At 48.9% G+C, this 24064-nt stretch overlaps 1 protein-coding gene across 1 annotated transcript in view; it reads left to right on the top strand.

The window, feature by feature from the left end:
- The window catches only part of LOC119169722 (ubiquitin-like modifier-activating enzyme 1), a 94491-nt gene that overhangs the window by 62023 nt on the left and 8404 nt on the right, over positions 1-24064 (top strand). The window contains exons 17-21 of the mRNA XM_075886856.1: positions 2678-2729; positions 9426-9572; positions 20303-20377; positions 22330-22510; positions 23756-24024. Of these exons, the coding sequence (XP_075742971.1) occupies positions 2678-2729; positions 9426-9572; positions 20303-20377; positions 22330-22510; positions 23756-24024 (724 nt within the window). The remainder of the gene's footprint in view (positions 1-2677; positions 2730-9425; positions 9573-20302; positions 20378-22329; positions 22511-23755; positions 24025-24064) is intronic.

The raw sequence follows: 24064 nt of genomic DNA, 5'->3' as shown, positions 1-24064 counted from the left end.
GAATCACTACCACCTGAGGGAAGCGAGGACAGCACTCCTCTGCGTTGTAGTTTTGAATCCGAATCATTTTTAGCGAACCTCGGTGACTTTCAGCATATCTATCTATCTATCTATCTATCTATCTATCTATCTATCTATCTATCTATCTATCTATCTATCTATCTATCTATCTATCTATCTATCTATCTATCTATCTATCTATCTATCTGTCTGTCTGTCTGTCTGTCTGTCTGTCTGTCTGTCTGTCTGTCTGTCTGTCTGTCTGTCTGTCTGTCTGTCTGCCTGTCTGTCTGTCTGTCTGTCTATCTATCTATCTATCTATCTATCTATCTATCTATCTATCTATCTATCTATCTATCTATCTATCTATCTATCTATCTATCTATCTATCTATCTATCTATCTATCTATCTATCTATCTATCTATCTATATATCTATCTATCTATCTATCTATCTATCTATCTATCTATCTATCTATCTATCTATCTATCTGTCTGTCTATCTATCTATCTATCTATCTATCTATCTATCTATCTATCTATCTATCTATCTATCTATCTATCTATCTATCTATCTATCTATCTATCTATCTATCTATCTATCTGTCTGTGTGTCTGCCTGTCTGTCTGTCTGTCTGTCTGTCTGTCCGCTTACGACTTTTAGCTCTCCTGGCCGTTTCGGTAATGGTATCAATATTAAACTTGATATGCCATAATATGGTTGTATAACGAGCATAAATGACTAGTAATAACATGAAACTCACGACATAGATGTCGAATGTCATGAGTTACCTTTCATGGTCTTGCTGCACTTGTGGTGGTTTCGTTCACATGACATGTTGCAAAACTGGCATGGTATGACATGACTGCATAGCGAACATAGGTGACAAATCATAACATGAAAATCATAATGCGCATGTCTATATTTTCATGTTATGACTTGTCATGACTACACGCCAAGCTCATGATGCTCTCGCGGCCGTTTCGCTAGCTTCACATGTACCAAACGGTATTATGTGATGCGGACGACACAAGTAAATGACACCTCCAAACATGACAATCCCGACATGCGTGTTATGTAACAACACGACTACATGCCACACTCATGATGCGTTCACGGCAGTTTCGCTATCTTCAGAAATGCCAAATTTGTTATTACGTGACGCGAATGGATGACGAACGTGTGACTGGTGCAAACATGATAGTCATGAGATGCGTGTGATGTAACAACATGACTACATGCCACAATCATGGCGCCAATACACTCTGACGTGACCAGGCGTGCGTGCGTGCTGGCAATGCCACGCCAGGCACCGATCTGCGTCTCCGTTGCTTTGTCGCATGCGCGTTTGAGCGCGCCCGGCATCCCTTCATCACGAAGAGAGGCAGACGCAGTGCTTTCCGAGTAGAACTGGGTAACGTCATGCGCGTGAAATGCAGCATGTTGCATTCATAGAGTTTCCCAAAATTACCTAGAGGGCACTCTGGCGCTGCGATCGTTCAGCGATCATGGGAATGATGGGTATTACAGACATTTGCCTAGTCTTCGTACTTGCGGGCGGCGAATCGTATATGCGACTTCGTTTATTGCTGGCTACGGTTTTGTTTTGAAAAAGAGAACAAACCCTTTAGAGCTTAGTCACTTGATTCAAAATGGTAAGCCTAAAAGAATAAGGTTGTGAAGCGCAAACGGTGAACATTTGCTAATTTATGTTTTCGTGAAAAAAACAGCTCCAAGCCACTCGAACACACACGGAGCCAGAAGCACCCCAGAAGTACGAAGATTAGACAAATGTGTGTACTACCCATCATTCCCATGCTCGCTGAAGCGCCGTGTGTTGCAGCTGCCATAGACACTAGCGCCAGAGTTCCCTCCATTGTATATTAAGAAACTCTATGGTAGAATTTCGCCACAGTTGCCGCCGGGCCGTGCAATGGATGCTGGTCGCGCCGGTCGCGCCTGGCGTCCGTTTTGCTAGCGCAACGTCGCCGTGCCTAGCGTGCGCACTCGTCATCGTTAGGTCGGAGTATATTGGGCCCTTCATGATGCACTCGCAGCCGTTTCGCTAGCTTCACATATATCACTTTTGTTGTTACGTGACGTCAATGGATGACGAACGCATATGACTAGTGCAAGCGTGATAATCATTACACGTGCCATGTAAGAACATGACAACATACCACGCTCATGATGCGCTTGCAGCCGTTTCACTAGTTTCACATATACCGAACTTTATGTCACGTGACGTGAATACACAACGGAGGTAAATGACACGTCCAAACATGATAACCATGATATGCGTGTCATGTAAAGCATGACTACATGATACGCTCATAGCGTGCACGCGGGCGTTTCACTAGCTCAGCATACACCAAATTTGGTTTTATGTGACTTGAATGGACGAGGATTGTAAATGACAGGTCGAAACATATTATAGAGTACATGGAAGTGGTGTATGGCATAATGTACCTCCGCCTCGTAAAATTATGCTAATTTTAAAGTGACATATCAGTCTTCCTCATTCGTGCTTCACATGTCATCGGTGCCCACTGTACGTGGGATCTGCCAGTTTTTTTTTTATTTGGGGACATAGGAAAAAAGAGGGAGCGCTTACTTAGAGTGAATCGCATGTTGTTGCGTGCTTTCCTGACGTCACGTACTCACTGATGCTTTTCAGAGACTCCCGTTTTCTATCCGAGGCACTGCAGACGCTGCCGCTCAACGAAAAGGTACGGATTTTTCAGTGTCTTCATTGGCCTTTATGCGCTACACTGGGCGCAATGATTCGTTCTGACAGAAATGAAATGGCAACATACCATGCTTATTAACGCTCGAACAGGATTGGTTAGCACTAGATAACTTTGTCTTTCAGGCTAAATGATGTGCGCGCGTTTTTATGAAGCGAGCTTAAAGGGCCAGTAAACAACCCCGAGGTCCCAAAATTGTTATAAAAATAAATACGCACTTTTACTTTGTGAACATAATGCCACAAAAAATTTTCGAATGTGTCAAATAAGCTGCAGGAACTAGAGCATCAATTTCAGCTGGTTTAAGACTGTCGCGCGACCCCGGCACCCTTCTCTCTTAGAAGGATGGAAAGGCGTAGTCGGTCGTCGTGACCGCTTTAGAGCAACCGACGAGCTGCATGCTACGTCAAGCCTGTAAGTGATTATAAAAGGAAAAGAAGAGTAAAGTGTGGACCTCAACAGGTCCGCACAGGGAATGGGGTAGTGGGGGTAGTGGGAATATAAGGGGAAAAGTAAGGGAAAAGCAAAAGCCGATCGGCAACTTTGCGACTGTGCCTGATAGTAGGATTAGTGAGGCGTAGGGAAGAAGTGCGGGAATAGTTTTTCGAAATTGAGACTGCGCGGCGCGCATCGTTGTAATATTCAGACAACGTTATCACCGCAGTTCACTCTACGTATTGCCGAGGTACTTTAGGGGGTGTAAAAAATGTCGGAGCCTGTTGACTGGTCTTTCAAGTGCAGTTGGTCTAAATGTTTACCAGTAAGTAACGAGGATGTGAATACTTTCTCGTACGTTTGCTAATAGCTGAGAAATATTTCATACCTTTTCTTAACCATAGCTATATATAGGACGGCTTCAGAAGTGTAATTCTTGGTTGAAAATATCTATCTACTGGCCCTTTAAGTGTAGTTTGTCTAAATGTTTGCTAAGGCGTAACGAGGATGCTAATATTTGCTCGTGTTTCTAAGAACTGAGAAATATTTCCTACCGTTTCTTAATCATAGCTATATATAAAGGTTGTCCCACATAACTTGAGCCAAGAATTTGAAAATGAAAGGCACTTAGAAGGCGAGTTGAACCAAACGCATACTACTCGCATTAGCTTGTAGGTACTCAGACTATTTTTTATTTCTCCACATACTAATAAATAATAATTTTTAATTACTTCACTTTTTAAATATGGGCTGGAAACCCAAAATAGGAACACTAGGGAACATGTATGTATGTATGTATGTATGTATGTATGTATGTATGTATGTATGTATGTATGTATGTATGTATGTATGTATGTATGTATGTATGTATGTATGTATGTATGTATGTATGTATGCATGCATGCATGTATGTATGTATGTATGTATGTATGCATGTATGTATGTATGTATGTATGTATGTATGTATGTATGTATGTATGTATGTATGTATGTATGTATGTATGTATGTATGTATGTATGTATGTATGTATGTATTGTTGCGAACGACGGACCGATCCCGCCGAAGCCACCACTGTTGCGAAGGCGGACCGAACCCGCCGAAGCCACCACTGTTGCGAAAGACGGGGACGCCAACACGGCCTCGAAGGCGCCACTGCTTTCAACTCCGCCGGGAAGGTCACCAGCCGTTTGGTAGCGTATGTATCTCAGCTCGCGACTGCTTCTGCGCCGAGCTGATAAGACGAGCGGACGAGACGACGGTGAGTTAAACAAGGTTTATGTACAGCATATATACAGAGGTGTTACAATTTCGGCACTGGGGCCGACAGAGACTCGAAGAGCCGAGCCCTCCTATCTAACACATAGATCAGCCTTTCGCCTAAGACCGCTGACTCATACACATGTCGGCTCTCCGACATGGGGACTCCTCTCTCGTAGGACCTCCGATCGCGACGCGCCGCAGGGCTTCTTTTATTTACACCGGGTCCAACCAAAATGTCCAATCAGAAGCGCCGCTGGTCGTCAGCGCAGATTCTTCCAATGGGGTTGCCGCGCCATGCGTCAGACCACCAGACACGAGAACGCCGGCTCGCTGTCACGTGCGCCGCTGACTCAATGCACGTGGGCGAGAGAGGCGCCGCGCGTGTTCACGCCGTTGAGATGTTCGCGTCAGGCGTACTGCGGGCTGGCTTTGACCCAGATTGCCTTTTTCCGAGGCACGGACGTTTGACGGGGACTCGCTGGCATAACAGCACCCCCGCCGCCAGACAATACACCGGAAAGACGGGCTGCTTCCACGGGGCTCGGATGTCAGGTGCGCTCGTTCGCCAGGTCCCTCCAGGTTCGCCTCCAGGGCCATGGGGAGAATACAGCTCCAGACTGTTCCGGGAACACGTCCCATTTTTGACGACGGATCCCAGCTCCACTGGCTTGTCGCCACAACTTGTCGACCAGCTTCACTCGTCTCTTCTGACCATCTTCGGTTTCAGCACTTGTCGATGGTTCTGCAACTTGCCAAGAACGGATCGACAACAGACAACACACGACACAAGCAAGTGCCCTCGGTCACCCAACAGAACACCAGACAAAGTATAGTACAACATATACCTATCTACGTGTCTATCGGAATTTTGTTCCCTCTACATCAAGAGGCACATGTGGGACAAAAGACCCTTAAAATGACAACTCAATTTTTCCCCACGTACAACAACGTAACGGATTAGAATACCACATAAAGTTGGCCCCTTGAGATCACTCTGAACGAGAGCGCTCAGCCCAGGTCGTGATGAGGTCAAAATTTTGCCCCGAATCGCCAGCGAGAAACCGAAAGGTTGAGAAGTTACTAGCTGGAACGCACTGCTCAATGCACCTGCATTAGCGTTTACCTTTCCTTTTTTCTTTAGCGAACGTCAAAGTTGCACTGTGGAGCAACATGCTCCACTTCAGTAACCGGCCACTTTTAGGCGACGATACCTATGCGGCACCAAGAGTGGCTCACACTTGCGACGTTGCACAGGGGAACACCGATACGGCTTGCTACGGATTGACTCCTCACCGCTTAGCTCGATATCGTGTTCGATCACCCTCATGTTGCCGGGGCGGTCCGAAAACACGTCTTCAAACTCGGAACCAATCTTTCTCAGGTCCGCTTTCTCAGGTCCTCCGTCAGTTAAGCTAGGCTCTAGGTTCAGCTGTTCCCAGATTACTTTCGATCTCCTTTCGATTACCTCACTAGAACTAAAAATTTCTGCTTCCTCTTCCTCTGAAGCACTTAAGAGTAAATTTACGACTGCTTTCAAGTTCCTGTGATAAATTTTGTTCGGCCGCCGTCCTAATTTCTCTTCACAATTGGTATCAGAAAGCTTCAATACTACTTTTGCGGGCCCTTCCCAATCAACCTCAAGCTTGTTCCTCTTGGACGGCTGCAGCCGCATTACCTGATTATCAACTTTAAAACGCGCTTCTTCACCGATTTCTCGTAGTGCTCCTTCGACAGCACTTGTGCCGCGTTTTTGTGGCTTTCCACTAGCGCCTCAATCTGGCTTTCCACTAGCGTTTCAACCTGGCTTTCCACTAGCGCTTCAATCGAGAGGTCCTCACGCTGCTCTCGAATGAGCGTCTCTCGATCAACTCTCGGCAGCTCGCTCCAACTTTCCGCTACAGGCGAGAGCGTTTCAGCCCCCTCGCTCTGATTCAATGGCGCCATGTCGTCTCCCCCAACGCATACCGCGCCGGCCGCTTCCGCGACGGGCCGCTCGCGTGACTGCTCACATGACTCACGCGGAAAATTTCCTCTCTGAGGTTCCGTCGACCCGCCGACAAGGTCACCTGAGCGTTCACCGCATTGAACCAGATCAAGCTCCTGCGAAAGCTTTCGCGCTTGCGATCGCGTGAGGGCCATGCACGCTAAGTTGGGGAAGAACGATTTGCCCTGCTCTTTGAGAAGCTGCTCTGAGTTGTTGGAGAAAAGATATGGAAAACGATCATTTAGCGCGGCAGACACAGCTGCTTCGGTGCGAAGCTTACCGAACGGGCCTTCAATGACCACCGTGGCGATTGGTAAGCGAACACTCTGCACCTCGGCGACTTGCCTGATCCACGCGCATTCTCCTGTGAAGTCATCCGGAGACACCAATGAAGGATGGACAACGTCCATGGTTGCCGCTGAGTCTCTAAGTGCTCGGCACGTTTTCTCATTGACCCTAATTTCTTGGAGATACGGCTCCAACAACCGAATGTTTTTTTCTGATTCTCGGATCGTTGCGAAGGCAAACTTTTCCTGACAGTTTCTAGCGATGTGCCCTTCCTTTTTACAGTTGTAGCAGATTAGCGGCTTCCGTTTGTTTTCCGATTCAAATGCCTGTGTGGTAGAAACCTCACTCGATTTCTCCGCTTCTGTTTGCCCTTCCCATACACTGTCCTTCGTAAGAGACGGGTCCTTCTTGAAATTACGGTGCGGAGCGGGTCTCCGTTGATCAGGTTTCTTTGAAAAGCCCTCTTTTCTCTCATCCTTTTCAACGCGCACTGCCCTGCTGTGCAACTTTCGGCGAGTATAATACTCCTCAGCTAACTTTGCTGCCTTGTTTAGCTTTACTTCACCAAGTCTGTCCTGCAGCCAAAGCCTGACATTATCCTCGATGCAGCGGTAGAATTGCTCCAATGCAACGCATTCCACCACTTTATCGCGGTCGTCATAAACACCTTCGCCCTTGAGCCATTCAATCAAATCGGCTTTAAGACGAAACGCGAAGTCAACGTGTGACTCATTCCCCTTTTCAGCATACCGGAACCTTTGCCTGAAAGCCTCGGGTGACAACTTATAACGTCTCAAGAGCACTTCCTTAACCTCGTCATAGCTCTCAAACGCTTCCCTCGACAAGCAAGTTATCGCGTCGGACACTTCGCCGGGAAGAAGAGCTAGCAGGTTCCGCGCCCAAAGAGGCCGCTCCAAAGCGTTTCGCTCACAGACGTGTTCAAACTTGACGAGATACTTCGCCATGTCCTCGCCTACTACGAACGGTGGCAGTTGGTCCCGAATTCTAAAACCGCTGACCTGAATCGTCGGAGAAGCTACGCTAGGCGCCTGCGAACACTGTAGGATTGCCAATTCTAGTCGTTTCAACTCTAGGCGCTCTTGTCTCTCGGCCTCCTCGCGACGTTCGCGCCTTTCAGCTTCTTCGCGAGCTTCGCGCCTTTCAGCTTCTTCACGTTCGCGAGCTTCGCGCCTTTCAGCTTCTTCGCGAGCTTCTACTTCTCGCCTTTCAGCCTCCTCACGGCGTGCTTTAATATCCACCCAGGCCTCATCGACTTCCTCAGCCGACACTCCCTCATCCTTCATGATCTCAAGGATCGCTTGCTTTCGTTTCGCACGGCCCAAAGTAATGCCGAGTTCCTCACAAATTTCGATGAGTTCCTTCACCTTAAGGTTCTCCATCGTTCACACTAGCCTCTTGCTGTTTGCCCCTGTTAACAATTTACTTTCCGTACCCACTATAAGTCAACTAGCAAGACGCGCAAGCAATTTTTCACTCTCCCGTGTTTACCCCCTCCGCATTAACTTTGGTTTCAAAGCACTTCGACTTTGCTTGAAACGATCAAAGCTCACTAATGCTTCACACAGCCCTTCTCTAAACTACTACAACCTGAGCTAGAGTAGTCTGGTGAACTGAGGGGAAAACATCAGGCACTCACCGCGTCGATGTCGCTGACGCCGGCCGATCCCGCAGCTGCCAACCACTGTTGCGAACGACGGACCGATCCCGCCGAAGCCACCACTGTTGCGTAGGCGGACCGAACCCGCCGAAGCCACCACTGTTGCGAAAGACGGGGACGCCAACACGGCCTCGAAGGCGCCACTGCTTTCAACTCCGCCGGGAAGGTCACCAGCCGTTTGGTAGCGTATGTATCTCAGCTCGCGACTGCTTCTGCGCCGAGCTGATAAGACGAGCGGACGAGACGACGGTGAGTTAAACAAGGTTTATGTACAGCATATATACAGAGGTGTTACAATTTCGGCACTGGGGCCGACAGAGACTCGAAGAGCCGAGCCCTCCTATCTAACACATAGATCAGCCTTTCGCCTAAGACCGCTGACTCATACACATGTCGGCTCTCCGACATGGGGACTCCTCTCTCGTAGGACCTCCGATCGCGACGCGCCGCAGGGCTTCTTTTATTTACACCGGGTCCAACCAAAATGTCCAATCAGAAGCGCCGCTGGTCGTCAGCGCAGATTCTTCCAATGGGGTTGCCGCGCCATGCGTCAGACCACCAGACACGAGAACGCCGGCTCGCTGTCACGTGCGCCGCTGACTCAATGCACGTGGGCGAGAGAGGCGCCGCGCGTGTTCACACCGTTGAGATGTTCGCGTCAGGCGTACTGCGGGCTGGCTTTGACCCAGATTGCCTTTTTCCGAGGCACGGACGTTTGACGGGGACTCGCTGGCATAACAGTATGTATGTATGTATGTATGTATGTATGTATGTATGTATGTATGTATGTATGTATGTATGTATGTATGTATGTATGTATGTATGTATGTATGTATGTATGTATGCATGTATGCATGTATGTATGTATGTATGTATGTATGTATGTATGTATGTATGTATGTATGTATGTATGTATGTATGTATGTATGTATGTATGAAAATGCGGCCACCGTAATCAGTACTATATTAGAAGCGCCCTTGTTGAGAACCATATTTCATGATGAAGGCCGGGCCGGTGCTCCTTCTTTGCAGGTCGCTTTGCTCGAATGTCTCACGAAGGTTCTCGTGGACGAACGGCCGACTGTCTTCGACGACTGCGTTGACTTCGCCAGGCATCGCTTTCAGGAGCAGTACAACAGTGACATCAAAAAGCTCCTGGAATGTCATCCCGAGGATCAGGTCAGCAATTCTCGAAACTGCGGATTTTGTATGTGCAAAAATCAGTAAACTGAAATTATGCAGTTGCCGTCACATATGAACCTTGCAAACTAAGGCTGAGATTGTGTCGTCGACTCCAATCATGAAAGCATATTTTAACAGCACTGAGTTGTTTAAACTTTTCGTTCCACTGGTTCGCGTAAGCAGGAAAAAGTGAATGTGTCAAGCAGTGCTTTGCGCAATAGAGTGTGTAGTAAGGGGCTGAGAGAGAGGAAACGAGGACTATAGAAAGGAAATAAGGGGAGAGTACAAAGTGACTTTATGGGCCAGGCAGCTTCCTAACATAGCATAACAATTGATAGTATGATGCACCGAGGGAGCGGAAAAGAAACGTGAGGGTGATAAGGGGTGTCAGGGCAAAGAGAAAAGTAATTGAGAATGGTAGAGGGAGAGCGTGGAATAGATTTGTGTATGTGTAGTCTAGTTTCACAAGGGGATGAGAAGGAAAAGTTAGGGTAAGTGGCCTGAGGGTTGACGTAACGGTGAGGTAGAGAGAAAGGGGAAGTTGTGAGGGTGAATCATCACTATCTACAGCGTAGCGAAGGATGGGAAGAAGTGAGTAGGGGTAATCTGAGAGCTATTACAAGGAAGAGGAGGAGAAAGGGAGAGAGGACTGTATTGGACGATATAAGGAAGATGACACAAAGAAACAGATATGCACGAAAATTACGAAGATTATGATTGTAAAATTTTCTGACGATTTGTGGCTCTTGCTTGCCAGTTTCGGCCGTTTACGTAGAATGCACAGGCATGAATGTGGCTAAAAGTTACTTTTCTTTGACGCAATTTAGTTACTTTTTTGTCGCCGTTAGTATAGTTCACTTGAGAAATAAGGCCAACTGTGCTTTTTATGGCTTCGTTATTCATTGGTTTTCTACGGCCACGTCTTGCAAACAAGGGCAATTTATTCATTTTTCTTTTTCGTCCTCTCATATCTCGAGAAGTCTTCGAAGCACAGTTATATATAAACCTGTACACCCGTAATCGACTGAAGAAGCATTTTAACAGAACCACGTGGATTAAGAATGGACCGTTCTTTAGTTGACATTGTTCGTTCGCTCACAGGAACTGAATGCAGGTATGTCCCTGGGATCTGGGGCTACACTACGTTACGAAGTGCTAGATACGATCTCACTGTGAACTATTTCACTTGTTTAAGTACAGTTCACCGTTTCAAAAAATAACACCCTTACACTTTATTTTCATAAAGTGTAAGGGCATTTTCACGAATGGAACAACTAGCCGTGAGGTGTTACTAATGGCCTAAGCACCTTTACCACTAATCGTAAAATATACTAGTAAGTAAACATGAGATAAATGATCATACCAGAACAGAGGGTGTACGTACATGACCAGTCATACAGAGAACGTTGCATTTTGTGAGATATTCTGCGCAAAGAGTGCTTGCGCTGCACAGACTTACGCCGCCCATCTGGTGTAGTCATAGCATCTTAGGCCCCCATTCAGTGCTGCTGGAGATTGTTCTTTTTTCATATAAATGAAGAATAAATATTACAGGGTAGGAGCACATTTTAGGTCTGATAGCAGACTGCACACCTAAAAAAGACAGAGTTTTTATTCTAAGCTAGCCTGGTCTTACGACTTTTCAATCAGTAAGTCCCGTTAGCATATGATGCACTGTCGTACAGCTCCCAGGTGTTTTGATAACCTACACCACCCTTAGCTTTTTAAGGGTGTTTCGGTTATAGCAGTGCTCCTTAAAGAATATTTGGGGAACAGAAACACACTTACACCCTAATATTTGTTGCGAATTCTGGGCAAAAAGGTGTTCTCCTGGCTTTGAACAACTTAAATGGGCCCTGCAACAACTTTTGAGCATGGTCAGAAAACGCTGCTGATTGGTAGTAGAGGTTCGCGAGAACACACAAGCCAAATATTATAGCACAGCACGCAGCCTGCAATTCATAACAAATTAACAAAGTCAGCTAAAAATTGCTCTCTCTTCTCTCAACAAATCACGAAATAAGCCCGAAAATCACTCGTAGTAAGCCCATCTATCAGCCATTGGTTTATTCGAACATGGCATGCTCAGTTGTTACAGAGATCGCCGCGAGAGGCCGTCACTTGCCCATAAAAGGTGCTCAAGGTTACGAGGCGCGCATGACGTTTTCTGTTTGCCCCTGCCACCCCTCCCTGCTTAGCTTCCAGTGCTTTCGTCGGGACGAGAGAAGAGAGAATGCGATTGCGGCATGTGACAAATCCTTGTAACTCCACTCGTACTGGACGGATTCTTAAAATTTTTGTTCCATTGAATTTGTGCGGTGATACGCTTTTCCAGTGAAATATTTCCATGGTTACTCAAAAAAGTGTTTCAAGGCCTCTTTAAAGTTGCGAAGTGGTTTACAGTGCCAGTACGCAACCTTTTCAGATGCGGAGCTTCATATTGTCACGATGAGTCACAAGTACTGGGGGATTTATTAAACCACCGGGTAGCAATCTCCAAGACGATGCGTCAGTCGTGGCTGGCTCTCGAGCAGAGAAGAAACACGCGCTCTTCTTTTTTCTACAGGTTGAGAGCCGCTCTTGCTGTCGACCCACTACGTGCTGGTGGCATTATCCCCCCTTCCGAAAAGAAAAAAAAGTTCCAAAAAGAGGAAAGAAAAGTACATAGCATCACCGTGATGCTACTACATAGGCACGTGAAAAAGAAATTGGAAATTCGGATAAAGTGAAAATAAAAATTGAAGAGCGTGCCAATATAAGAAACGTCAATGAACGAGAAGGCAAGTTCAAGCAAATAAACAAAAAAACACAAAGAATGCTGTACGGTAAAGAAAAAGTTACGAGCAACGCACAATAAATGGTTTCATGCGCAACACATGAACGACGTCCGGCCTCAGTCGTGTCCTGCTCCGTGCCTGCGATGTTGTGTCCGGAACCACCTCGTAGTTCACATCACTGACGCGGCGTAACACTTTATATGGGCCAAAGTACCGGCTCAGTAACTTTTCACTAAGGCCACGGCGGCGGACGGGCGTCCACACCCAAACTTGATCTCCGGGGTTGTAAAACACTTCTCTGTGGCGGGTGTTATAGAGTCGTGCGTCTGCCTGCTGTTGCTGGCCGATGTGCACTCGCGCGAGTTGCCGGGCTTCCTCAGCACGCTCTGCGAATTCTTCGGCGTCAGTTGCCAACTCGTCTTCGTTTTGACACGGTAGCATAAAGTCTAGCATGGTCTGCACTTCGCGGCCGTAGAGAAGCCGAACTGGCGTGAATCGCGTGGTCTCTTGCACGGCGGTATTATACGCGAAGGTCACGTAAGGTAAGATCCGGTCCCATGTTTTGTACATTGAGATCATGTCTGCGAGGGTCTTATTCAGTCGCTCGGTAAGTCCGTTGGTTTGCGGGTGATAGGCAGTTGTCCTTCGGTGTCTGGTGTTGCTCAGTTTGAAAACTTCGTCCGTAAGCTGCGCCGTGAATGCCGTCTCTCTGTCCGTTATTATACTGGAAGGAGCACCGTGTCGTAACACGATGTGGCACATGAAAAATTGTGCTACCTCAGAAGCCGTGGCTCGTGGGATCGACTGCGTCTCAGCGTAGCGTGTCAAATAGTCGGTCGTGACGATCACCCTTTTGTTGCTGTCCGCATACAGGGGAAATGGCCCGAGAATGTCCATGCCGACTTGGTCGAACGGCGTGCAGGGTGCTTCGATGGGCTGAAGCAAACCGGCTGGTTTACCAGATGGTTGCTTTCGGCGCTGACATACAACTCTTGACGTACTTCTTGATGCTTGCTGAAAGTCCTGGCCAATAGTACCTCTCGCTCACTTTGGCAAGTGTCCTTGAGTAGCCCAGATGACCGGATGTGGATTCGTCATGGCAAGCGAAGAGGACGTCATCTCGCATGTCTCGAGGAACCACCAGGAGGTAAGCACGGCTGTTCGAACGAGCGTTCTTCTTTTACAGCACACCGTCTCGCAGGCAGAACGACGTGAAAGAGCGGAATAAACGACGTGGTATGATAGCGCCCTGGCCCTCTAAATGATCAATGATTGGACGAATCTCTGCGTCATCTCGCTGCCGTTTGCTCAAGTCTGATGCGCTAACGGCGCCCAGGAAGCCTTCGTCTTCCTCTGCTTCCTGACGGACGACATGAAGGGGTGCGCGTGACAGTGTGTCAGCGTCTTCATGCTTAGGGGCGGACTTATGAACGATGGTGACATCAAATTCCTGCAGCCGCAAGCTCCACCGTGCAAGCCGTACTGAAGGGTCACGCAGGCTTGCCAACCAACAGAGCGCGCGATGGTCCGTCACTATTTTGAAGGGACGACCATAAAGGTACGGGCGAAACTTTGTGATTGCCCACACGACTGCGAGGCACTCTTTCTCCGTATTTGAATAATTTGCCTCGGCACGGGATAGAGAGCGGCTGGCGTAGGCTATGACTCTTTCGGCGTCCTCTTGACGCTGAACGAGCACTGCACCGAGCCCAATGTTTTTTAGCGTCGGTATGGACCTCCGTGTCAGCATCATCATCGAAATGAGCGAGAACGGGCGCTGATTGCATGCGCTGTCGCAGCTCATCAAAAGCTGCTTGTTGCTCGTTTTCCCAGCCAAACGGCGTGTCGTCCCTTGTAAGACGAGTCAGAGGTTCTGCTATCTGTGAAAAGCCATGAATGAACCGGCGATAGTAGGCGCACAAACCAAGGAAGCGCGGACGGCTTTCTTATCGACAGGAGCTGGTAATTCGGCAACAGTGGCAAGCTTGTCCGGATCGGGCTGGATTCCTTCGGCGCTAACTACATGTCGAAGAAATTTTAGTTCTTTAGAGCCGAAGTGGCACTTCTGTGGTTTTAGTGTGAGGTCCGCTGATCGGATAGCTTCTAGCACGCTGCGCAGGCGGTGAAGGGGCTGCTCGAACGTGGTAGAGAAGACCACCACATCATCAAGGTAGACAAGACAAGACTGCCACTTGAGCCCTGTGAGGACAGTGTCCACCATTCACTGGAAAGTTGCCGGCGCTGAACACAAGCCAAAAGGGAGCACTCGAAATTGGTATAGGCCGTCTGGAGTCACGAAGGCTGTTTTCTCACGGTCTCGCTGATCTACCTCGATTTGGCAATACCCGCTTTTGAGATCGAGAGAAGTGAAATAATGGGCATGACGAAGTCTATCCAGCGAATCGTCGATACGTGGCAGCGGATACACATCCTTTTTGGTCACGTTGTTAAGCTTTCGGTAGTCGACGCAGAAGCGTAGCGACCCGTCCTTCTTTTTGACAAGTACGACTGGAGATGACCACGGGCTGTTAGATGGTTCAATAACGCCATCGCCAAGCATCTCGCTGACTTGCGTACGTATCGCTTCACGTTCTTTAGCCGACACGCGGTAGGGGTTCTGGTGTATCGGGCGTGCGTCCTCGTACGTGATGATCCTGTGTTGCGTGATAGACGTCTGGCGGATCTTTGAGCAACTTGCGAAGCAAGACCTGAACTCGAACAAGACCGCTCGTAGCGCAGTCTGGTTATCGGTGGAGAGATCAGGATTGATGTCAATATTACTCATTGACGTGTCGGTAGTATCCACTAGTTCTGACGTGAGACAGTTGGTGACGTTTGCTACTTCGTGGGCAAACGCTATCGAAGTGCCACGGAACAGATGTCGATGCTCGTTGCTAAAGTTGGTTACGAGCAATTCAGATCGGCCATCACGAAGGTGTATTACACTTCCAGCTACACAAATGCCTTGCTGCAGGAGGTGTTCTAAATTTGTCTCGGCCACCACATCGCCATCGCCCAAACCACAGCATGTTACGTCGACTGGAACACTTGCTCGTGGAGGAAGCGTCACGCTCTGTTGAGAAATACGGAGTACGTCGACACGCTTTCCGTCATCCTGCACGTTAATTGCTCGCTGGGCTGAGAACGTGACGCGGCGCTCTTGCAGATCAATGATAGCTCCATTTTCCTGTAGAAAGTCAACTCCCAGGATGACGTCACGGGAACATTCGCGTAGAACGAGGCAGCTTGCTACGAATGTATACCCTTGGATCTGTACTCTAGTTGTGCAGGCACCCAGTGGAGTAACGACGTGGCCACCAGCTGTCCGAATCTGCGAGTTGTGCCACGGTGTGATGACTTTCTTCAGCTGCGTTGTCAGTTTCCCGCTCAGTATGGAATAGTCGGCGCCGGTGTCCACTAACGCATTAACTGCACAACCATCAATTGTCACTGCTATGTCGAGTGAAAGTCGGCCATCTTTTGCAGCAGTATGTGATGTCGGACCGGTTTCTGTACGGTTCTGCGTTAATAGGAGGTCTTCAGCGCTTCGACGTTCAGCGACCCCGCCCCCAGAGGTCGCTTGGGCTAGTTTTCCCGGCGGGGGCTGGGAGATCGTGTGGTAGAATACCGCTGGGGCGTTGATAAAAATCGCCTCGGTGATGGCGAGTGCGACTGGCGCCCGGCAGACAGTGGTGCATGCTGCTGGGCGAGGTAGTTTTTGATTTCGCGCGGTCTCTGGCCGTAACGGGGTGGCGGTGAGTACGCAGAGAAGCCGCGAAGCCCAAGACGGCGATATGGGCACTGGCGGTACAAGTGATCAGCTTCTCCACAGTGAAAGCACAGAGGCCGGCGATCAGGTGTGCGCCAAACATCAGACTTCCGAGAAGACGTGCGCCGATCGTCGATGTACTGAACTGGTGGCACCGAACGATGGGCGACAGGAGCGCCAGGGACAAAGGACAAAGGCGGTGGCGTGTACGTGCCTTCGTAGTACGGTATGTGCTGTGCTGACTGGAGTGCAACAGCAGGAACAGAATGGACGAGTAATGGCGGCGATGCAGCAGGGCGTTTCAAGGCTTCCGCGTAGGTTGTTTCACGGCGGTATTCAGCAGGAGCTGGTGCAGCTGTATCAGGAGGCAAGGTGTTCCGGAGGGCCTGGTGCAGCTCATCCTTGATCACAGTTGCAATTGAGCTAACCGTAGGATGAGGTGTTACACCAGCCTTTTGCAACTCTTCACGTACTATATCACGGATGAGTTCACGTAGATGGTCTTTGCTGGTTCTAGTGGCGGTGAAAATGTCGGCAGTAGACATGCCACTGACTGGCCTGTCGTATTGGTTGGATCGCTGCTGCAGCATTTTTTTCATTGTCACGGCCTCGGACAAGAACTACGCAACCGTCTTTGGAGGACTGCGCACGAGGCCGGCAAAAAACTGGTCCTTGACACCGCGCATCAAGTGACGCCACTTCTTGTCCTCTGTCATTTTTGAATCGGCCCGTCGGAAGAGGCGCGTCATGTTTTCGACGTACGTGGTCAGTTTCGTTTGGCAACTGGACGCGGGCCAGAATAGCTCGTTCGGCTCGTTCTTGGCGATCAGCACTGGCATAGTTCTGCAAAAGTCGACGAGAGAATTCGGGCCCCGTCGTCAGCTGCTCCTCTTGGTTTTGATACCACGTACGTGCCCCGTCTTCGAGATAGAAATAGACACGACCCAGTTTCGCCGCGTTGTCCCACTGATTCAAGGTGGCTACACGCTCGAAGTCTGCCAACCAGTCCTCGTGCTCCGTGCCATGGAACGTCATCGGTGCCCGTGGGCTTTCCAACGTATAGCGGTTCGACGTCGTGCTTCCCGTGCCTGTTGACGAGGTTTGCACCGAAGTGCTGGTCATGTTTGTCGACGTGGTTGGAGCAGTATCGTTGATTTCCGGAGGCAATCCCCTGATTCGGCGGCTGGTCCGATGCACGGGAGTATTGATTGGCACTGGACTCAAATCACGGCTTCCTGGGGGGGGGGGGGGGGTCTGAAGCATCCGTGAGACTACCCAGCACCTCCACCAGTTTGTCACGATCAGTCACAAGTACTGGGGGATTTATTAAACCACCAGGTAGCAATCTCTAGGACGATGCGTCAGTCGTGGCTGGCTCTCGAGCAGAGAAGAAACACGCGCTCTTTCTTTTCCTCCAGATTGAGAGCCGCTCTTGCTGTGGAAGCACTACGTGCTGGTGGCAATATGGTCGAGCTCAATCCGGTGTGCGACGGGACCACCCTTGCGCGTTCTCTCGCCCTCTCTCACCTTCTCAACGCCAGCACAGAAAGTGTCTGCTAGTCTATGCTCGACCCCTCCCCCCCCCCCCCTATTTCGCAGCATCCCTTCCCGCGGCGTTTACACCAACACTGCGCATGAGCACCTCTCCTCCCCTGCACTCCCCTGTCTCGCCCCGCAACACCGGCGCAGCCAGCGTCTGCCAGCGAGTTTCAAGATTGCAAAAACCAACTGCTCGCGCGGCACAACCGTTCTCTGGCTACCCCGCATATTAGGGGCAAAGCTCCTTATAGCGGCACCCATTCGTCCCCTATAGCCGTTGTAGTGTGTAACAAGTATAACATTTTGACCTCCAAGGTGGTGCTGGTGAGAGATTTCTTCCGTGCGTTGTTGAACAAGAAAAGATAATGCTAAATGTACATGCCAATGGCTGCTAAGGGTGAATGAGAAACAGGAGAATTCGGCTTTTATATAACGCGCACGCTGCGAATTTTTTTATTGTTCAACAACGCACAGAAGACAAGAAAGAGTTGCGACGTTATACTCGCTTGGCGTAACCTCCTAGGTTTTAGAAAGGTTTAGCGAGCGTTGGGCCGCAGTGCCATGAATACAGTGAACTAGTATATACCATGAACTCGATATGGTTAAAGGTGGGAAGTAGACATGAAGCGCAAGCCGTAAGAAAGTGTGCGTGTGCCACCTTTCGTTTAGTCCTTGGAATGTCCGCTGGATGGCGGTGCTTCTATATGGGGAATATATGATGAAAAGATCCGTGATGGTGGTACTTGGAGCGTTGAATAGATGGACACAGACAGATGCATGGATGGACGCATGAACGGACACATGGGCGGATGCATGGACAAACGCAGGGACGGACGAACGAACAGACGCACGCACGGACGGGCGGATGAACGCATGGACCGTCACACAGACGGACGCATGGACGGCCGGAAGCAAGAACGAATGAACGGACGAAAGCTTAGCCCCCCTCTCCATCATTCACTCCGTGTATATTCTGCCATTTTTTATCCACCTATTCACTCAAGGCTCATTGGGCGCCGCCATATATTCATTTCTGGGCTGCTGTTAGCGTGCGTGACTCCCGAAAAAATTCGTTGCCGAAGCTGTGACGTCCGCTTTTGTGCTCTCATGCATTGATTGATATGTGGGGTTTAACGTCCCAAAACCACCATATGATTATGAGAGACGCCGTAGTGGAGGGCTCCGGAAATTTAGACCACCTGGGGTTCTTTAACGTGCACCCAAATCTGAGCACACGGGCCTACAACATTTCCGCCTCCATCGGAAATGCAGCCGCCGCAGCCGGGATTTGAACCCGCGACCTGCAGGTCAGCAGCCGAGTACCTTAGCCACTAGACCACCGTGGCGGGGCTTTGTACTCTCATGCAAAAGCACAGAAAGGAGGACATCCTCCATTCTTTAAAAAGGTCTATAGGCACTGGATCTCGACCTATAAGTAAGTGTGAGAGAGATATTTCTGTTTTGCGTTGTTTATCAATAAGAATTCACAGCGTGCGCGTTAACCAAAAGCAGTGTGCGGGTCTCTGTCAAATCGGAGTCTTCTGACTCTCGTCGCCCATTAGCAGCGATTGGCATGTTCCAAGAGTAAACACTGGTTCATCACTGCATGCTTTGCACCTCCCCGAAATTTCTCTCTTGCGCAACGCCGCGATGAGTGCCAGGGTCGACGCCGCCGCCACTGTAAGTAAGCGTTAAGGCTTGACCACACGCTCCCATTGTAGCGCGTTTGCGCGTGGCTTTTGGACGCGGCGCCGCAACCTCTCTTTATGGAGCGGGAGGGTTCGTGGCCAGGCGAAGCTGCGTGCGTTCCCTCTTCAAAGGGAGAGGGCACAGCGCCGCATCAAATTGGCACGCCCGGAAGCCTAGTTCACACTGAAACATCCACTTTCTACAGCGACCGAAATTCCCCTGCCGCCGAAACGCAGCGTCGTTCGCACTGGACGCCCCCCGCGCCGCCGAATATGCCATCTACTACGGGGCGAACGGGGGATGGACGCGCTGTCACCCGGTTGTTGTCGCGGCTCGCAAACGCTACTACGCTATCCGGTGGTGTATACTTCGACAATTCTCGTACGCAAGAAGCAAAAAAAGACAGTACTGCTTACTTTGCTGGCAAGTGGCTGTCTTGTAATGCACGAAGAGCAGAAAAAAACCACCGACGCCAGTGGCGTTGGTGGGTTCGTTTTGCTCTGCAAGACCGCAACAAGCTCGGTCACGCCAACAGCAAGCTCGATCACATCTTCCACGAAATACGAACGCGAAGTAGGCACAGAGTAGGTTAAATTCCCGTTGGTTTCAACATTCAGTTACGTTCACTGCGGCATAACAAGTGAGTAGGGCTTGGCCGCCATTTTTCAAAATTTCTTGACTAGCGCTCCTATTAGTCCGCGGTGACCGATTCGGCGGCAGACACCGCAAAAATCGGTCCGAGAGCGATTGGCGCGGAGAGGGCCCTTTCGGCGAATCTCGCCGCCGCCGAACCGGATTCGGAGCACTTTCGGCGGCCGGAATGCTTAGTGTGAACGCGGCCTGAAGGCTGCAACGGGCACGTGTGGTGAGGCCTTCGCGTTAGCGCCCACTGCTTCGCATCTACACAAGGCTCCCCGTAGCGAGGGCTGGTGTAACTTTTTTTTTATTTACAGCTCACCAATACGGGTATGCCGTTCTGGTCTGGAGTGAAGCGCTGCCCCCACCCCATCAATTTCGACCCTAGCAACGTAAGGATTCGCACGCGCAGTGCCAACGTCTTTCGTAAGCGGTATGAATTCGCAGTGTACGTTCAATAATTCTTACCATTCCAGATGACGGTACCGATTGCTTCGTATTTTATTTTATTCGTATTTTATTTTGTATGCAAGAATGTATTTTACCGTGTATGGTCTCGCAAGATTCCTGCTGGCCTAATCTGTTTAGTAGTGTACTGCCGCAGTGGGTATATGATTATGAGAGGCATGATTATCAAAGGCAACGTAGTGGAAGGCTCTGTTCGACCACTCAGGTATGTTTTAACGTGCATCTAAACCCAATCACACGGGCCTCAAGCATTTTCGCGTCCAACAGAAATACGACCACCACGGTCAGGATCCCATCCTGCGACCAGCATATCAAAAGTTAAGCACCATCGCCACTATATTAATAATAGTTGAGTTCACGTTTGTCAAAATTGAGGCCGCTGCAGCCGGGATTCGAGTCCATGACCTGTGTGTCAGTAGCTGAATGCCTTATCCACTAGACGACCGTGGCGGGTCCACACCACTAGACCATCATTGCGGGTACCGCAGAAGGTAGCAGCACTAACTGATGGTGGCTGGTGTTAATGTCGGCTAGCATCCGGTTGCTAATTTTCACAAATGCCGGAAGTGTTGCCATGTGTTAATGCTTGGTAGAGCCTCACGTTGGATAATGAATAGATAATTAAAACTCGCGATGATTTGTTAAACATCTTGGACGAAACATGTTTTCGCAAAAGCGAAGCGTATACATTAGAAATGTGGGCAAGACTTCCACGTATCAAACTCCCATAGTGCATCCTTCAGTTCAAGTTCAATTCTGCTGATGCAGCCAGAAATTGACTATAAGAAGCAACACGCGGCAACTAAGTAGGTGAAGTCGGAAAGAAACTTTGAGTTATCACTATTTTTCGTCACCACACCACGTGTAGGATCAGACAGTTTGGCAAGGTTGTAGACCCTCCCCTCATCATGGAATGTCGTACGCCTCTTTCCTTAGTTTCTTCTTCACTTTTAAAGTAAATCCAGTTGATTCTTTGCACTTGTTGTGTTTACTTTGTAACGCGTGTCCTCTCTAACTTCATTTTTGTCTCTGTAACTGTGGCGCAATTTTTCATAATGCAAAACCAACTACACCAATGCCTCACTTATAGTTATAGACTTATTTTCAACAATTATCACAAGGTCTTGGCACATGTGTCCTACACGACAGATATTGTGACCATTACTCTTACACAGATTGTGAAAGTCGGTCATGCCATCATGATGTCATGTCTACATAAGACGATGACATCGCACAATATTGTCGCTTAGCCAAAGGCTGAGTGCCTGCGTCGGTGTAGCAGGTAATGGGCAGAAATCATCACAGCGGGGTAGGCACTCATTATCTTTTGCCAAAAGACTGATTTCAGATTTTAGTTTGTTGGTATCGGGGGTTTAAAGAACTGAGACCATGATTTATATGTGGGGTTTAACGTTCCAAAACCACCATAAAATTAAGAGAGACGCCGTAGTAGAGGGTTTCGAAAGTTTTGACCACCTTGGGCTCTCTGACGTGCATTAAATTTGAGCACATGGGCCTACAGCATTTTCGCCTTCATCAAAACTGCTGCCACCGCAGCTTGGATTCAATCCAGTGACCTCGGGTTAGCAGCCCGGTACGTTAGCTACTAGATCACCACGGTGGGGGCACCAAAACCACACTATTATTTTTAGACGCTGTAGAGGAGGGATTCGCAAATTTCGACCCCCTGGGATTCTTTGACGCGCTCCTAAATCTAAGTATACGGGCCTCAAACATTCTCGCTGCCATCTAAAATGCAGCCGCCGCAGCAAGGATGACTCCAGATTTTATTACTTATTACCAAGTGTGTAGCAGTCAAAAGTCTGCCAACGTCTTGTCTATTCTGATGAAGCTCCTCTGTTGTACCTCGCTGCAGACGCTGCACATGGACTACATCGTCGCCGTGGCAAACCTGCGGGCTGCCATGTACGGCATCCCGCAGAACACGGACCGCGAAGCAATCACGAGAATGCTCGAAGACGTCGAGGTTCCAGTCTACGCGCCGCAGACAAACGACGACGCTGTAGCCAACGATGACGCCTCCATGCCACCTGATGGTGGGTTATTAACAATGAAACATCATTGGGGCTATACATAAGAACTAATGCATGTAATACAGTGTGAACCCAAAGACAGAGCTATGCGAGGGAAAAAAATGAATGGAGATAATGTTTCGTGCATATCCTGGCAGAGAACGCTTGGGTAAACCTGCAAGTGCTAGACTAAACGTCTTGTCTTGGTGAAAGTAGATAAAAACACTCATTCAGATTGCTGTAGATGTAGCACCACACATTGGGCTAGTTGGGTATGGTTCATCGTGTATGGTGAAACAACAGCTCAAACACAGGGACATATGTTGGTGTTTTTTTTTTGCCTCTCTCCATGTACAGCTGGCTCGCTGCACACATGTTATTTCATATCCCATTGGTTGGTATCTAAGTCGCCTGACTTATGGACGAGGGTGATCATGAAGGTACACAAATCAAATACCTCTGCGAAAAAAGCATCACCGTGGAATCAATAGGCTTATCTTGAAGCGAGTTTAATTGCATATCTCAACGTTCGAGGTGAAAAGATCTAGAAGTCTATGTCAAAGGGATGTAACAATAAGCAACTTTTTCGGCTCGTGAAGGATGTGCTATCTTTATGGTTCTGTCCATCAGTTTGTATATTTTCGACCCAAAGTGTGTGCATGGAATGCAAACACCTCACAAACCATCTATGCATAGCCCGTAAAGTTCTGGTGAAAGTAAGTGCTTGTGTTAGTGTACCACACAATTTTTGTGCTCCTGTGCGTTCATGCAAGCACTTTACACTTAAGGTTGTTAGCCGTATGCTCGTGTGCTTCTCTATTAAGACAGACCATCTGACCATTCTTGCCCTAAGACAGTGCCAACTGTGGTCTCTCACCTTAACACTCTCTCAGCAATCACGTGATGGCACAGTGTCGGGGTTCAACCGTGCACGCTCTCAATGATGCTCGCTTATTCTCAGGACAATCACGTGATCACACAACAGCGCCCGCGGCAACACTCCATCGTCTGACGTCTGATTGCTGGAGTCCAGTGAGTCGGATAGCTTCTGAGCCACCTGGTGATGATTTCATGCAAGCGGTTCCGAGAAGCACCCCGAAAATGTGGATTTCCGCCAAACCAAACGTCACAATACATGGCATAGTCAGTCGAATGACTACCGGCTTTCGCTTTACCAACTTAAGAATTTAAAAAGTGTCCTTAAACTTTTTGCCACATTTTTTTTTTTTGCTGTCACACTTATGTATCTTGCCTTGTTCACTCGTGTAGACGAGCAGCGCTTGCGCCGGCTGCTGGAGAAGCTTCCAGATCACGGGGACCTCAACGGCTTGAACCTAACGGTGCTTGAGTTCCAGAAGGATGATGACTCCAATTTTCACATGGACTTCATCGTCGCTGCTTCGAACTTGCGCGCCAACAACTACGACATCGAGCCGGCCGACCGACTAGCCAGCAAGCTCGTGGCGGGCAGGATCATCCCCGCCATTGCCACCACCACGTCTCTCGTGGCGGGGCTCGCCAGCCTCGAACTGTACAAGGTAGGTACATAATATCAACCAAATCTGTTTCGCATGATCC

Source organism: Rhipicephalus microplus, chromosome 2 (genome assembly GCF_043290135.1).
Source record: "Rhipicephalus microplus isolate Deutch F79 chromosome 2, USDA_Rmic, whole genome shotgun sequence".
Lineage (NCBI taxonomy): Eukaryota > Metazoa > Arthropoda > Arachnida > Ixodida > Ixodidae > Rhipicephalus > Rhipicephalus microplus.
Note: the sequence above shows the minus strand (reverse complement) of the source record. Positions and strands in the feature narration are given on the sequence as shown.